Source organism: Camelina sativa, chromosome 10, assembly GCF_030686135.1.
Source record: "Camelina sativa cultivar CO46 ecotype springtype chromosome 10, ASM3068613v1".
Lineage (NCBI taxonomy): Eukaryota > Viridiplantae > Streptophyta > Magnoliopsida > Brassicales > Brassicaceae > Camelina > Camelina sativa.
The window spans coordinates 20,516,027-20,532,840 of record NC_141889.1 but is presented as its reverse complement, the minus strand read 5'-3'; the positions used below and the strand labels follow the sequence as shown (position 1 = coordinate 20,532,840).

At 37.4% G+C, this 16,814-nt stretch overlaps 1 protein-coding gene and 1 pseudogene across 9 annotated transcripts; one reads left to right on the top strand and one right to left on the bottom strand.

Moving 5' to 3' along the window:
* The first annotated feature begins 4,865 nt into the window (after positions 1 to 4,865).
* Positions 4,866 to 13,628, top strand: LOC104719289 (putative acyl-activating enzyme 19). 8 transcript variants are annotated; one of them, XM_010437174.3, is made up of 17 exons: positions 4,866 to 5,466; positions 5,561 to 5,956; positions 6,533 to 6,729; positions 7,290 to 7,493; positions 7,814 to 8,545; positions 9,064 to 9,728; positions 9,958 to 10,033; positions 10,116 to 10,202; positions 10,359 to 10,402; positions 10,897 to 11,005; positions 11,139 to 11,198; positions 11,538 to 11,622; positions 11,700 to 11,764; positions 11,950 to 12,009; positions 12,098 to 12,142; positions 12,661 to 12,770; positions 13,267 to 13,628. In XM_010437174.3, the coding sequence occupies exons 1-17, from the start codon at positions 5,202 to 5,204 to the stop codon at positions 13,478 to 13,480; spliced, it is 3,414 nt and encodes a 1,137-aa protein (XP_010435476.2). In that variant the 5' UTR covers positions 4,866 to 5,201; the 3' UTR covers positions 13,481 to 13,628. The 8 variants fall into 8 exon arrangements, 2 of the variants coding, with proteins under 2 accessions (XP_010435476.2, XP_087325487.1); XR_015568580.1 differs by having other exon boundaries at positions 4,988 to 5,466; positions 10,315 to 10,402; XR_015568579.1 differs by having other exon boundaries at positions 5,000 to 5,466; positions 10,302 to 10,402.
* A 515-nt stretch (positions 13,629 to 14,143) lies between these two features.
* LOC104733799 (TATA box-binding protein-associated factor RNA polymerase I subunit B-like) lies at positions 14,144 to 16,213 on the bottom strand (annotated as a pseudogene). The gene is made up of 3 exons (XR_015568578.1): positions 15,903 to 16,213; positions 14,940 to 15,802; positions 14,144 to 14,840 (listed from the first exon to the last, which is right to left on the bottom strand). The product of XR_015568578.1 is annotated as a TATA box-binding protein-associated factor RNA polymerase I subunit B-like (transcript).
* Between the last annotated feature and the right edge of the window lie 601 nt (positions 16,214 to 16,814).

Sequence of the window (16,814 nt, the reverse complement as noted above, 5' to 3'; positions counted from 1 at the left end):
TATATATGTGGGACTGTTGAATATGGGACTGAAACTGAGACCAAAGTAATTAGAACTTGTGTGTGATGACGGTTTGTGGGATCTAGACGTGTCTTGAAAACTTTTATTGATCAGTAGCTTTGGAGTGTGGAGGTTTATGGTAAAGTCAAACTTAAAGTCAAACTAGGATCCTAGAGCAATCCAGAATCCACAACTCTGTCTGCCTAAACTTCATGTTAAAATGTACTCACTCAACAATAGTTGTTGAGCTGAAACAATGCTACAAACTACTTAGGACCAAACTAACACAAGGCTTACTTTATACAGTACTCCTCAAGTCATCACGATACTAAAATATGGAATTCACAAAATTCAAAAAAAAACATTGAAGCATAAGAAGCTTACTTGAGAGCTAAGTTTCTGTAAGCGGGTTTGATTTCCTGATCGTTTGCGTCCTTTGATACACAAAGAACCTCGTACGGATCCCGTGGAGCCGACGAACCTTGTACTAAGACCTATATTATCTAGACATGTAAGGCCAATTAATCCTTATATAGTGATTGCTTTTTATGGCTTAAGAACACGTTGCTTGTAAATGCTCACCAAGCTATCCATATGAGAAGCACCTCGAATCTCTAACAAATTACATAATGATCAAAACTAGTTTTAAAAAGTCGAACTCATTTCCAAATTTTGTTTAGCAATAGGCAAAGCTGACTCTAAGACCAATTAATTAGGAGCACGGGGAGTACCTCTACGACGGTTTGGGAAGGCCAAAGATTTTACTAAGAGAGTATTGGATGTACTAAAACCAACATAAAACATTTGTGAATACTAGTGTAAAGTTAAAGATTAATAAAATGATGAGACGAAGAAAGAAGAAACTTAAAGAAAGAAAACAAATGGAGGGTTCTTACTTGCAAAAGACATGGTTGCATTGCACGAAAGTGAAACTGCATAACTAAATAAACTGAAGCTGCCAAAACCAGTTTTGGAATTGTTAGGGAGGTAGACAATTAAACAAACGCTTTAAAATTCATTTTGGTGGCCAGACAAATATAGGCTACGAATAAGAATTTGTAAACCAACACTAAGGCTATACAAAATATTCAATTTAAATCAACCAAGTATACAACAGTTTACTTGAAATCAACCAAGTATTCAACAGTTTACTTGAAATCAACCAAGTATTCAACAGTTGCACACAGTTTTGCATTGGATGTTGGACTGAAATGCATTTTTTATCAGTGAGGGAGAGAGAGAGAGGGAGAGAGGGAGAGAGGTTTAAGTTTAAACCTAAAGTGCAGATGGATCTAGTGGCTACGAAACATACATGAGGAAGATCTGATATGATACCTTATAGAACAAGAGCTAGTCCAAATTCTCAGGGTGGGCAATAATGAATGATCATAATTAAGCAACGACATGAACACAAGAAGATGGGCTAAGTGAGAGAAGAGAGGATCAATTAGCAATATCGAGGAAGTTGATGAATCCAAACCTCTTCGGTGTTAAACAAAGTCTGTGATATCTGGCATTGGTAGGGTAGGTAACTCATATGCACAAGACGACGACTCAAAGAGTACCACCCTACCAACCACAGGATTTGAACAAAAGGGTTACTTGGAAACTATATTTGTTTCATCGGAGCCACTACTAATTCCCGAGAGTGATTTTTTTGGTTGTAAGCGCAAATGAACAATCATAAAGCTATATCTTACAGTAAATAGCAAGATCTTGCGCATGAAAAGAAGAAGAAGAAGAAGAACAACAATAACAAACTTGTGAAAAATATCAAATTCGCAAATGTTGCAAGCGAGCCGCTGCTTCCTCTGCTCTAACATTTGCCTGATATTTACGGAGATTCTTGTCAAAAGACTTCCGCTGCATCTTCCGCAAGAGCTCGGGTTACCTCTCACAAAATTAGGATTTTCTTTTTTTACAAAATAATAAAATACTAAAAGCTGATATTTGTTTTGCTAACTATATGGGCCGTCAAATTTTTTTATATATTAACTTTTAAAATTTTGGGATTTTTTGCTAATTATGGGACTTTTTTTGCTAATTTTAATTATGGGATATTTTTCAAAAAAAACTCCCATAATTAGAATTTTCTCTTTTTACAAAATAATAAAATACTAAAAGTTGATATTTGTTTTGCTAACTATATGGGGCCATCAAATTTTTTTATATATTAACTTCAAAAATTTTGAGATTTTTTCCTAATTATGGGACTTTTTTTGCTAATTTTAATTATGGGATATTTTTCAAATTATAGGGCCTTTTAACTAATTTTTGGACTTTTTGGGAGCCTATTATTGGACATATTTTAAATTAGGAGGCCTTTTTACTAATTGGGGGGGCGGGGGGAGGGGGGGGTTTGAGGCCTTATTAGTTTTAAAAAAACCTTCAAGATGGGCTTCAAAAATTTGAGGCCCAATACGAATGTTTCATTAGAATTGGTGAAGGGTCGGGCCTGTATATAGCAAGATTCATCAAAACTGTGCGATAGACGAGAGATGAATCATTTGTAAAAACTTACATAATACTTGAGGTCGTAGAAGAACATTTTGAAACTGGCGCAAGGAAGACGTGAGGGCCTCGAAATCGAAAGAAGCTTGTTGTGTAACTCTCTTGGATTCCAAATGATGAAACTATTTTTGCTTTTGCCCCACGAGATTATTGAATCCAACGAATGATCGTTCACAACCTCATATATACAGGTGTAGAATGAAGACAAAAATTCTGCCATCGCTAAACACTTCGGAACTTAGATATTGAAACGACCTGACCCGTTTTTTTTTAAAATAAATAATAATAAATAATAAATAATAAACTACAACTAGTGGTCCCATATCCACTAGCCATCTAACCACAACCACAACCAACAGCGGAAATAACCAATACCAATAACCAATAAAACATTATCCAAATTCAAACAACAGAAACCATAGAACCAGCAACCTAGCAATGTTTCTAAAGAACCAACTCTAGCAACCTAGCAATGTCAGACAACATCCAATCGAGTCCCTAGAACATTCTCCTCTTCATTACCTTGATTCCACGATCACACTTTGCCTTTACCTCCACCACAAACACAAATTGCAATGCATGAGTATTTTATAAACACTCAGTAAGGCAATCCTCCCATCTACTGGGCTATACACACAAGGAATAGAGACATCTCTAACCATCAACCAACAATCAACAATAACCAATAACAAACCAGGACTCTGCATCGACCGATACCAAACTTGCATCGACCGACACCAACTGGGGACTGCATTGACCGACGCATGATATGCATCGACCAATGCAAAGTTCACTTGCATCGATCGATGCTCCCATTGCATCGACCGACGCATGCTCGACATCACGCGGAAACCCTAATTGCATCGACTGACGCCTCCACATGGCATCGACCGATGCTCTTAGGTCAATTTGCGCCGTCCTCGCACTTGCATCGACCGATGCACATGCCGAGCATCGTTTTCCCCGAGCTTCTCGCCGGATCTTCGTTCTTGGAACCACAAGACACGATCCCAAGCCACAAGAAAGCCTCACACAAATCTAAACAACGTTCTAACAAGCCAAACAACACATAAATAAACAGATCAAAGAATCTCTAGCTTAGTTAAGCCATGGTCATGCACTTACCTTAACAAGTGATTCATGAAACTAACTACAACCAAATGAGAGACTCTACAATATCCAAGAACAACCAAACTCGCTCCTACAACCAATCACAACAACAAACAAACATTGAAAACAAACTGCCAGAAAAACAAAAAAGAACAACCTCACAAGTGAAACTACGAAATCAAAACGAACCGTTAAATTTCTAATCCCTCCGGTTAAAATCAGGGTATACACGTCCAGAAGCTTCCAACAAAATTTCAGAACAATCAGATCCCAGGTGAAACCGTAATCGATCCCGAAACACCTGCTGGTCTCAATCCGCGACTGAGACGAAACACTCCACTAAACTGTCATGTCTCCTTGAATATTAACCTAAATTCACTTCTGTAAAAATGAGAGTGTACGAAAATATCTTAGCTACAACCCTACCAAAAATCAATACCTTTTGAAACGATTTGACCGTCGGATCCTCCTTCTCCCAAACCCTGACAATTCTGTTTCTTTCTTTACTCTAAGGAAAAAGGTTGATCTCCTTCTCCTTCTCCTTTACACCAAATAACCAAGAGTTATCTCTCAATCTCTCTCTCCCTCAGATGACAATGTCGACAAAAGCACAAAAGAAGAGAGAGGAGGCTTGACTTTGAGGGAGATTAAGGGTTTTTGGTTTAATTTGAATAAACCAGGATTTAATTAAACCAAAAATCAATTAAAATTCACTCATTTGGTTTACTCAACATATCCCAACTTTATTCCCTAAACACGGATGTTACAGATATCCCAAAACGCACATGAATGATGAAGCAAACCCCCAAAGACCACAGCTTTGTACAGTGTTAAAAAGACCACAACTTTGGGTTTTTCCATATACAACCTAATGTTTGGCAAGATATAAAATCAAATAAAAGTGAAAATATTTATGTTTTAATTAGGTTGAGAGATTTTCTTGTGTTTTAAATATTACCTAAAATTGATTTTAGAATTTTGGTAACTAAATATTTTAAATGTCTATGGCTTTGGGATTTTAAATAAGTTATATATATATATATATATATATACATACAGAAAATAATTTTATTAACTAAATCTATTATATAATTATTTAAAATAATTTAAATATAATATCAAATAAAAGTGAAACGAAAATCACATATATGTTTTAATTAGGTTTTCTTAAATATTACACAGAATTGATTTTAGAATTTTGGTAACCAAATATTAAATGCCAATGGCATGACACTATACTGAACAGAGCCAGATTTTCACTGAAATAAACATCAACAGTCTGTTTGGTTCTTGTCTTTTCTGAAGTTATCCTCAAGGTATCCTTAACGTTTATCCTATGTAAATTTAGTTATTTTCTGCCATTTATAGTAAACAAGCATATGTTTTTCTCCAAGAGCAAACGTGTTTGAGTGTTTGGTATGGATGTTAAGAAATAAGAACGTCGAGAGAACTAGCTGACCAACGAGCATGAGGTCACTGAATCACTGATGCTTCGAAGGACATTTTTGTCATTTACCCTCTCAATTTTTATTTCTACACCAAAAAAAAAGTAAACAGCTTTCTGGTGAAAGCGGCGGCAGATGAGTGAAAGCAACGGAGGCAAGTCGGAGAATTGCTGCATTTCTCACAAATTCCTCCATGCAGCCTCCAAAAACCCTCATAAAATCGCCGTGATTCAAGCTTCAGGCTTGACGGCGAGGAGGATTAGCTCGGAATCAGCTGAACCTTCTACTTCTCCGCCTGTATACGACGGAGACAAATGTTTCTTGTTCGCCGAGCTTTCCTCATCCATCGATTCCCTCACCTCTCGTCTCCGTCATTTCCTCGGTGACGATGATTCTCGAGGTTACCCATTTAGGCTCTTTTAATAACTGTAATGTTCTCTGAGTATTAAAGCTCTTTACTTATCTGATAAAGTTTCAACCTTTTTACATTGCAGAGGTTGATTCAGCTGTGTATATTCCAAAGGTGGTGGCTTTATATATGCCACCTTCAGTTGAATACATAGTCAGTGTGTTTTCTGTTCTGAGGTGTGGGGAAGCTTTTTTACCTTTAGATCCTTCATGGCCTAGAGAAAGGGTTTTGTCTCTTATTTCCTCTTCAAATGTTTCTCTTGTTATTGCTTGCGGCTCTTCTTCTGAGAAATCACATTGGCTTGTGGCGAGCAACGTCTGCCCTGTATTATTTTTTTCAATGGATGAGAAATTGGATGTGGAAACTGGTTGCTCAAGCTTTGTTTGGCCTTGCAAGAAAGAGAGGCAAAGAAAATTTTGTTATCTCATGTATACTTCAGGATCTACTGGGAAGCCAAAAGGAGTTTGTGGCACTGAGCAAGGTTAGGATTTGTTTCTTCTTCATTATACAACTGTTTGAACCTGTTTCTGCTAAATGCAAATAAATTGTTAGGTATGATGACCCTGAAATTCGAAGTTCTTATTAGTTCGATAAAGAGATATGCTTATAGCATTCGGCATTATCAATAGTAGATCACATGTTTGACCTTAAAATGGATGGGAAAAATATACCTCTCCCTTCTAGGTAATATAGTTTGCAATGTTGGATTGCTATTGGTTCTTTGTGAAGATGGTAGCTATAACTCTCTGGACTTGCATCAAAACTTAGACCCTTTGTGATATTTGCATATCTTGTTGGAATAGCATATCTGTAGCTTATCTTATACATTTAGTTTGTCCAAGGTTTCCCCCTAGCTGTTTCATATATTTCAATCTTTCTATTGATTGATTACTCTATGATTTATTTTCTATCTATTGTAAGTGACATGGTGTATCTAATGGTAGGTAACTTTTTTTTTGTAGCTGATGGAAATGAATCCATCTATAGTTTTTTTTGTCTTTGCACTTCTTTTTCATACAAAATGATAACATCTGAAATTCATGTCCCTTCTCTGTAGGACTTTTAAATCGCTTCTTGTGGATGCAAAATTTCTATCCTGTTGTCGGGGAGCAGCGATTGGCGTTTAAGACTTCAGTTGGTTTTGTTGATCATCTGCAGGAGTTTCTTGGTGCTATTCTTAATTCCACCCCATTAGTCATCCCTCCATTTTCTCTACTAAAAGAGAATATGATATCCATCATTGATTTTTTGGAGGTGAGAGTTGTGTTTTCTATTATAGTCTGGAAAGAAAAAAACAACCACTTTCTATAGGTGTCATGTTGTTTGAGAACTCTGTAATATTTCCTAACCAAATTATTTTTGTTGCCAATATATTTTTGTTCATCAGCCGTTTCTCGTTTTTCTGTTCTTAACTATTCATTTTAAACTCTGAAAATTGGTTTAAGCATCTTCATTAGGCTGCATATTGGGATCAAATAGGTAACTTATAGCAATAACCAATGCTTAAAGTGGTATTGTATCATATCTTATAGTCGATTGGATGCCATGTTGCATAATGATAGTTTTCTAGTTTCTTTTATTTAACTTCAATCTACTTATAATTTATCTTCAAGAACAGCATATGGTGTGACTAGAATATTTTGTTGGATCATGAATAATGTAACTAATTAAGTCGTCATCAAGAACAGATATAGCTTTTCTTGTTGGTTGCTTGAGTTAAGGTTCCTATCATTAGAGGAAAATTGCTTTATCTTTCATTGTATTACTTTTACTTTGCATTTAAGTAAGGTTCATGAAAGTTTATCCATCTTTAGGTCTATTCTATCAGTAGGCTCCTAGCTGTCCCATCAATGATGAGAGCTATTCTACCAACTTTACAACATCGTGGACACAATAAGCTTCAAATGTGCCTGAAGCTGGTAGTTTTAAGTGGCGAACCCTTTCCTGTGAGCTTGTGGGATTCACTTCACAACCTACTTCCTGAAACATGTTTTCTGAATCTATATGGGAGTACAGAGGTGAGAAAATTATGCTTACCATAATTTAATATTACAAAATCTTCTTACGGGGGTGTATTTAAAAAGTTTGTAGCAGTGTCAGCTGGTTGGTACCAGCTATTGTTTATGTTTTAAAAGATGTCGAGATTTACTATCTGCTTTTGATTTGAAAGATTTAAATACCTTGAAGACTTCTTAATTTCACTTATTTGATACTTAGGCATTGTCTAACTTGTTGTAGCTGGTCAGAGTAATAATATATCCTTTATGCATTCTCTTTACTTATGCAGTAGTTTGTTGAAATTTAAAGTGTATGAATTAGCTTTCTGTTTTGTTAGTAGGTATCAGGGGACTGCACTTATTTTGACTGCAGTGGGTTGCCAAGACTCTTGAAGACCGACGAGATTAGTAGTGTTCCTATTGGCAAGCCAATTTCCAATTGCAAAGTTGTACTTCTTGGGGACGAAGATAAACCTGCTGATATATGTGTTGAAGGAGAAATATGTGTTGGTGGTCTCTGTCTTTCACAAGGGTACATGCATTCCTCGATAGAGTCCCAAAGCTACGTAAAGCTACATAATAACTCGCTCTGTAATCACTTAAAGAATGATTGTGGAAGCCAGCTTTATTATAGAACTGGTGATTATGGACGACAGCTTCCTTGTGGTGATTTGGTTTTTATTGGGAGAAGGGATCGAACTGTTAAACTCAATGGAAAACGCATGGCCCTTGAAGAGATCGAAACAACTCTCGAACTAAATCCAGATGTTTCTGAAGCTGTTGTACTACTTAGCAGAGATGAGAAGCAGCTTGCATCACTTAAGGCTTTTTTAGTGCTGAACAAGGAAAGCAATTCCAGTGATGGTATCATATTTGCTATCAGAAAATGGATGAGCGAAAAACTTCCTTCGGTGATGGTTCCAAACCAATTTTTTTTGGTGGAGTCACTCCCACTTACTTCAAGTGGAAAAGTTGATTATGAAGCACTAGCAAGGTTGAAATGTCCTACAACCCTTCCTCAAAATATGATGCATAGCAATGTAACTAATAGTTTACTGCAAACTATTAAAAAGGTCAGACAATTTCCTCTGCTTACATACACGTTTTATTTTCTCCTTATGAGTAAGCCTTTTTGGTATCTGATTGCTTCTTTCTCTCTCTAAACCATATTAAAAATGAAATCTTTGAATATTTTCTTTGGGTAACCTTTGGACAGTTGCCATTCTGGGTGGGAGATATAATTTAAATGAGAAACTAGAGTTTTGCAAAGGGATCTGGTAATAAAGGTGACTGTTTAGGGTGTAAGGGTGTTTAAGGGTATTTTTCTGTCAAATGTTGATCATAATGTTGAGCCTGGAGTGTAGGAACACGGAGTAGAGAACATAAGGTGCAAGGAACTTAATAGCAAATGCAATACTTGTTACGATGGTAATCTAAATTCTTTGGGAATAGAGAAGTTTAGAATCTCAGTTTTTGGTTGAGTAATTATGCTTATGAAAAATGTAGAGAACATTGTTTGTTTTGTTTTAATCTTCAGAATCTTATTGATGATAGAAGAGGAGTTATATCATTTCCTTCACTTTTGATGTAGGCCGTTTGTGATGCATTACTGGTCAAAGAAGTTTCAGACGATGATGATTTCTTTGCGATTGGTGGAGACTCCTTAGCCGCAGCACATCTTTCACATAGTCTTGGTATTGATATGAGATTGATTTACCAATTTCGAAGTCCATCTAGGCTTTTGATCTGTCTGTCAAACACGGAAGGTAAGGTGAGAGAAGATATGCAACACAACACCACTCAGAAACTAGACCTCAAGACAGAGAGTCAGAATGGTAATGGGTTGATTAGTAGAACTGTTTCACTTCATTCTGGTGTTACGTCAGGCCCAACACCTTCAGGATTGCAGTGTGAGGAGAGTAATTCCCCAAAGCGATTGAAAATTGATTCAGAACATTTTTCTCCCAAAAGAATGAAAGAAAATAAATCATGGGATTCAGGATTTTCTCAAATACAATGTGCATTCAGTCGGTGCAACAAGGTGTACTTTCCAAACTCATGTAGTAATGAAGAGGTAAACCAAGAAAACTGGTCGGTGGAGATTCCAAGGAACCAAATGGTCTCTATGCAAGAAATATGGAAAGTTCATATGGAGTCTTGTGTAGATGCCTCGCCCCTAGTTGTATTGAAGCATTCAAAAGCTTATCTATTCATTGGGTCTCACTCATGCAAATTTTCGTGCATTGACGCCAAAAGGTATGCATCATTGTTAATCTGATGTATCAGATGTAAGTTATCATAATAAAAGAGGTGTCATCATCGTTCTGGTTAAATTAAAATCACTATCTAGCATATGAATTTTTAAGTTTTTATTGAACTGTGATCACTGGAATTGGATCTAATATGAAATGAGAGGTTTGTGTTTATTATTTTCACGAAATAGGCTGGACTTATAACAAATGATACACTTTATTTTGCTAATTAGTGGCTGTATATATTGGGAGACTATTCTAGAGGGAAGGATAGAAGGTTCAGCCATGGTAGTTGGTGATTTTAGTCAGGTTAGTCTTCTCATCAATTTGTATAGATCACTGTATCCTTTCTAATATACTTGAACAGTTTTAGTGACATCTCCAATGCTAGGTCGTTATTGGATGCTACAAAGGAAAATTATATTTTTTAGATTTCTCAACTGGAAGCTTATCTTGGACATTCCAAGCATGTGGCGAGGTATGCTCTGAATGAAAACTGATCGTTCATAGCTTTGTACTCTGTTTGTCTACCTTATTGCCGCTTTAATTTCCGTGTCATATATTTGTTCATTCCTAGAAATTGTTCTCAGATGGCTAGCTGACTTAAGACAATTTGTTTCTTTTTCGGATGAAGATAAAGTGCCAACCTGTTATGGATACATCTTCGCAACTAATATGGTAATACACTGTGACTTTTTCTTTTATCACATCCCACCAAGTCACTGTACTGAGTTGAAGAGGAGTGATTCTGTGATCATAGTCATAACATTTGTGCCACATATTTATTTTCTTTCCAATCTTACTTTTGTTGGAGTGGACCTTACATTCATACTTTCATAGTAACCAATAGTTAATTTTATGGTTTTCTTCACATTAAACTGCTGATTATTTATTTTGTTTTTCCATAGAAAATACGTGAGGTCCTTGAAAAATTGTTATGACAACCAATTTGAACTGGGTCTGTGAAAGGATTTACCTTAGTAAAGATAAATAGCAACTGATAAAGAAGTTTGAAGAGAAATTTAGGGGCAGTGACTGAAGTAAAATAGTGTTACTGTTTTAGCTCCTTGTGTGTTTACTTAAAGTTTTTCTTTGACTTTGTAGACTAGATTTTGCCTAGAGTTCTTGTAAAGTCACCAACCATTAAGCTTTATTTTGTATCATTCATGCAGGTGCGGATCACATGACCACAATCTTTATGCCCTTGACTATAGGAGTCAACGCTGTGTTTATAAGCTGCAATGTGGTGGGAGCATATTTGCTTCACCTATAATTGATGAGGTGCAGACTTTAACTACTCTATCCAAAGCATAGTTGCTTGTCCACAGCTAAAACATGTCGTCTGTGGTCAGATATTTTTTTGATAACTGAAGTCTCTTGATATCACCTGATTCATCTTTGATGCCTCACCCAGGGTCATAGTTCACTTTACGTGGCTTCTACAAGCGGTCGCGTGATAGCTGTATCAATAGAGGTATGTGCTTTCTTCTATATCTTTTGTATTCCGTTTTTGCCCCATTTTTTGCATTCCAGTCGCCCGTTACGATATGGATAGGCCATGTCAGATGTAGAAATTAAAATTTTCTGCTCTACATAAATTAAGCAGAACAGTCCTTGGAAGTAATGGTTCACTACTAATATTTGGGCCGAATTTGGTCATGTATGGTCTGCCTGCCTTACCCTATAGAGATGTTTAGCTTAACTGATCAGACTTAACATTTTTTTGGCTCCAGAGGGAGATTTGGTCTTATAGATTAATATTGCCATATTGGAGATAGACCCTTGTTTATTCGGGTTAATTTTGCAAATGCAGGATTCTCCATTCCACACCTTGTGGTTACTTGAACTAGAGGCACCGGTTTTTGGTTCCCTATGCATTAGCCCGACAAGCCGAAGCGGTATTTTCTTCCTCCTTAACTATATTCTTTCTGTTTCCTTGATTTCAGTATCATTGTTAATCTCTATTTTGTCACAGTTATTTGCTGCTTAGTTGATGGCCACGTTATCGCAATGAGTCCGTCTGGAACTATTATTTGGAGGGTATGTGTATGAGTTGATCCCAGTTCACTTGAATGATATCATAAAGTTCATATGGCTTTCCCTGATTCTTACACTATTTAGGAGTTACTATCTAGTCAAAAGGGATTTCCACATCTTTTGTTCCTGTCAGATTGTCGTGGTCATCTCATAGTGCTCAAACTTAGTCAGTTGTTACATTGATGCAGTATAGGACTGGTGGACCAATTTTTGCTGGGCCTTGTATGTCACATATGCTTCCTTCTCAGGTGCTCTTGATTCCCAGTACATCTGCAGTCCACCGTTTTTGTGTAGAGATTTCTCGGTAAGGCTGATTACACGTCTATTTTGCTGCAGGTGCTTGTGTGCTGTAGAAATGGAAGTGTTTATTCACTAGAACCGGTACGTTCTTATATCCCTTGGACATCGGTCGTGTACAGTTCACTTATCCTGTCTACCAATATTTATTTTGTGAGAGGGGCTTTTTTTTAAAGTTCTTTAACCTTATGTGCGATAAGACTTTATTTTAAGTAGACTTATGTGCATGCAAGTACAACGTTATCATGTCTATGCATAGTCTAAACCATATCTCTTCCTATGCATTTTCAAGGAGTCCATTCTGAGAGACATCATGTTTAATAGAGTCTCCTGCCTTCATTGGCTTATTGATATCTGTGTTTAGATTAAAAGGAAGATACTCTCTTGAAAGAAACTTGTGAATGCACTAAAGATATACTTGGATCTGTAGCAAAATCAGTGGAGTCAACTATATTCCAAGGGAAGTCAGTTTTAGTTTTGTGTTAATCACCTTTATATTAGGTTTGACGTTGATAGGGACGTTCATGAGGATTAGTTGTTGTGGCGCTAGTTTCAAAACTTCAGAATAATGAGTCATGACTGTTCTGTGGAATTCACTTCAGGAATCCGGGTGTCTTGTGTGGGAATACAATATCGGGGAACCGATCACAGCATCTGCATACATCGATGAGAATCTGCATTTTGAATCGCATCAACTGCTTGCATCCGACAGGTATTAATTACACGAATAAGCACATATGAAAGTATGTAATTATCTAGGTTGCACTGAAATGGGTACGGGAACAGGAATCGGGTACGGAAACGGGGATGGAAAACGGTGAAGTAAAAATTTATAGATACGGGTACGGTATGGGTACTTCAATAAACATATAAGAAAATATACCCATACCTTGAATAAGAGGGGATTAGTAAAGCTAATGGGAAAAAGAGAGAGGGGAAAAGAGTCTAGAAAGTAGAAAAACATGAAGAAATGAAAATATGCTTATGATAAGAGTGCTTTGAATGAAATGAAATGGATACAAATATCAAAAAATTCGATGTTATCTTCCCCTAAAGCATCTAAGGCGTCCCCATAGAGTCCCCGTAGAGTTTCCGTCCCCAACATGTCCTCGGTACGGGGACGACTACCAAATAGACGTACCCGTGCATCATAGGTAATTATCATGGATGTATGATGATACCTCCTTGTGTTTCCATGTATTTTCCAGGTTGGTGACTGTATGCTCTAGCTCGGGAATAGTTCACGTCCTTCGTGTGAGTCCCATACTCATCAGAGATTCACATGACTCAAAAGTAGGAGAAATCGCGAGGCTGGAGTTGCAGGCAGACATTTTCTCCTCACCAGTGATGATTGGTGGCCGGATATTTGTCGGTTGTCGTGACGACTATGTGCATTGCCTCTCTCTTGATAGTTGCAGGTAGGGGAGGTTATAGCTCTACCTACCAATGGAAGAACCAAGGACATTTTGTAGTTGTTGTATATATTATTAAGTAAAGCCTAATGTTGTGAATGAGAAAATATCATAAAGCAGATGAACTTTTTAGTTGCAGCAACAATGGAAAAGAAAAACAAGCATTAGTAGCTCATTGGAAATACATAAAAATAGGAACTAATGTTAACAAATGGATGACATCATACTTGTAGACATCCACAGTAAGCTGACCTAAGATAAGGTTTATCTCAGATGTCACCTTCACCTTGCAGGACCTTTTTTTTAACGATGAATCGGACTTATCTTACGGTGCTATCTTATTCAAATATTAAGAGGTGCTACAACATCAATTTTTGCTAGTTCGCTAGAGAAAAATAACTCAAAAAGGTCAACCGCGTCAGAAGCATCAGCAGACAGTGACAGGGCAAAAGAGTCCGGCGAAGAATCTGTTTTAGGAAAGAAGTAAAGCCAAACCTATAGCCAAAGCCCACTGGGGTAAGAGATGTCTTAATAGCAAAGACAGGGAAAACAGAGGAATTTATCTTGGATGCAGAGACAACCGCTGGCTTTAATACATTGGATTGGGATGAAGGGACACCAGGCATATGTGCTCTTTGCAGTAAAAGGCGATAGGTTATCGGATCAGACAATGGCAATAAAAATTTGTTAACATTACTTCATATAATTATATATATATTCATCAAATCAGACACTGACAGTATCTCTACTCGCCAAATCAATGTGGATATCCTTACAATAGCTGAAAACATCCAACTCTGAAAAAGATTTACTCTCTAGGCTCGGCTCATACAAATGTGTCTTTGTGTCTCTATTCCGGATAGAAGATGGAGCTAGCTGCAAAACATGATCTATCTTTTTCTCAATCCAAGCCAATCTTCTCTCAAAGCTCAACACAGCTCTATGCATATTCCTCGCATCAATCTCCGCGACCTTCGCGCAAACCCGTAAAAGAATGTAGTAATCTGCATGAGCCGCGTATATCAATGTTCCACCATATTTTTCCTCCCATATTGAAGATAATCTCCTCTCTTTACCTTCTCGCGAGGCGGTATGTAACAGAACAAATTCTCCCCCATGTCTGTTATTAGTCTTCGTATCACTCTCTCCTTGGATTTCTCTTTGTGATTATGATTATGTGGTGATGATGAAACACATTCCAAAGATGGCTCATCACAATACTCTGACTCGGTTTTCTTTTTTCTTGAATGGCTACTACAAGAATTGTTTCCATCCCTCAACTTGTCATCGTTCAGGGACAGTTGGTTAAGTGGTAAATCATCTTCCCAGTCTCTTCCCCTCTTGGTTGGAGTCTGAAACCGTTCAAAATCCTACAAAATGCACGTAAAAGAGATAGTCTATAAGATCTAATTTTTCACATATTCGACAGTAGAGTTTAGAACATAGATAAATAAGCTTGTTATATATACCTCGTCTTTCGGGTAACTATTCCACAAGTTATCAACAATTCTGTATGTGTCATCAGCTGATGCTTCTTCTAAACCAGCAAAGAACTCGTCTTTCCCGTGTAATAAATATGACAAGAGACCCTTTTCATACTCAACTGTTTCAGCTGCAACCTCGTAATATTTCATTTCAAGATTCTTCAAAAGCTCCTCAGTGTCAAATTCAGTTTCTTTCGTGACATCTGAAAACTCTGTATCTACTTCACTAGCTTCAGCAAAACCCAAACTCCGTTCCCAAACACCAAAACCATTGATATTATAAAGCATCCTTATAGCTACAAGAATTATATACATGACATAGACACGAGTGGGAAGCCTAAGCTCGTTCGTCGACAAATATAAACCCGAAGGCATCCACCAGTTCTTAATGAGACACACCAGTTTAAGAACGTTATCCTCGGGGATAGATAACCGCTTAAGATAGTTTGAAGCTATACCATAAAAATTCACAGGAGGTAAAGGCAAACCAATAATGTCAGCAATCGAAGCGGCTTGAGCTTCTAATCTCTGAGCAGAAATAATCTGAATAGGTCTAAACATTACACTTGCTGATACAGGACACGCAGCTGAGCGCTCTCCCATATGCTTACGAATCTTGAGAAAACAAGAAAGGTACGGAATCTTTCCTTCTCGAGCCCATCTCACTATATCCGTGGGTAGAACCGGTGATCCAGCTTTGTGACAAGCAAGGAAAGATATCGCTAGAGAAGTCGATACAGGCAGAACCCTTTTAAGCTAACTTAACCATAACGTTACTGCTCTTTTACCATATAAGTTGCGAGGTTCTTCTGCTTTATACCTCTTTACCTCTCGATTCCTTACTTCTCCTGAACACCAAAAAGAGTGAAGAGTTAGGAACAAACCAAATTTACAAACAGAACTGTGGAAACTTTAAAGATCAATAGAGAAGAAGCAAAAAGCAATTACCATTTGATTGAAGCTCGGAGTCTTCAATGGCCTTATCAGCCCAACCACCATCGAAGACGCCAGAGAGTGACACGAACCGTAAGAAGATAGGTCCGACCAAACCAATAATCAACGGCGTCACATTAAATTTCTCAACAATGCATCGCCCTGATAAGTTATCATCATCAGTAAACCTTTGACGTATCTCTCTCTTGTCTCCTTGTAATAATCCTCGTAACTGATGATCTGATCTACGTTTGGTAATGGTAAGTCAGGACGAGTGTGTAGATAAAGATAATCATCGCGGTCGTCGCCGGTTTGGAGAAACCCCTTCGCCTGAGTAGAGCATTTTTGGCAGTACAAAAACCCATCTCCTCCATCGTCAAAGGCATCGTTATCGCACTCATTGCAGATCAGCGTCACTGCAGGAATTAGACAAAAAGAAAAACAAAAAAAAAAAAGGAAGAAACTTGTGACTGAAGAAAGGAAAAAGCCCTAGGTTGAGATCGCTCTTGTATCAGATCAATAAAATTGTAGAGAAAGGGGGATTTTTGACAGCTTCAGAAATCAGCTAGCTTTGGTTACAAGAATCTTCAATTTGGTTTCTCGTGGCTAGGGTTCTATCATCTTCACTGTCTGCCTCTTCGATGATTAATCCAACTTCTCAATTCAATTGGTGGGTTAGTTTCCAAACCGGTCCAATTACTCGGTTCTACTTTACGTTATATTTAATGGTTCAATTGGTTCCTTAATTAACCACTAATGGTTGCTTGCTTGGGCCCTTTAACTAGGTGGAAAAAAAACGAAAAAGAGTTAATGAAGCTTATTTGATTACGTATTCAATGAGAGGAGGTTGGATCGGAATCAGACACTGACGTGGATGTGTTGATGGGTATATCAAAATCTCTCATAGAATTAGTGTGGTCATCGATG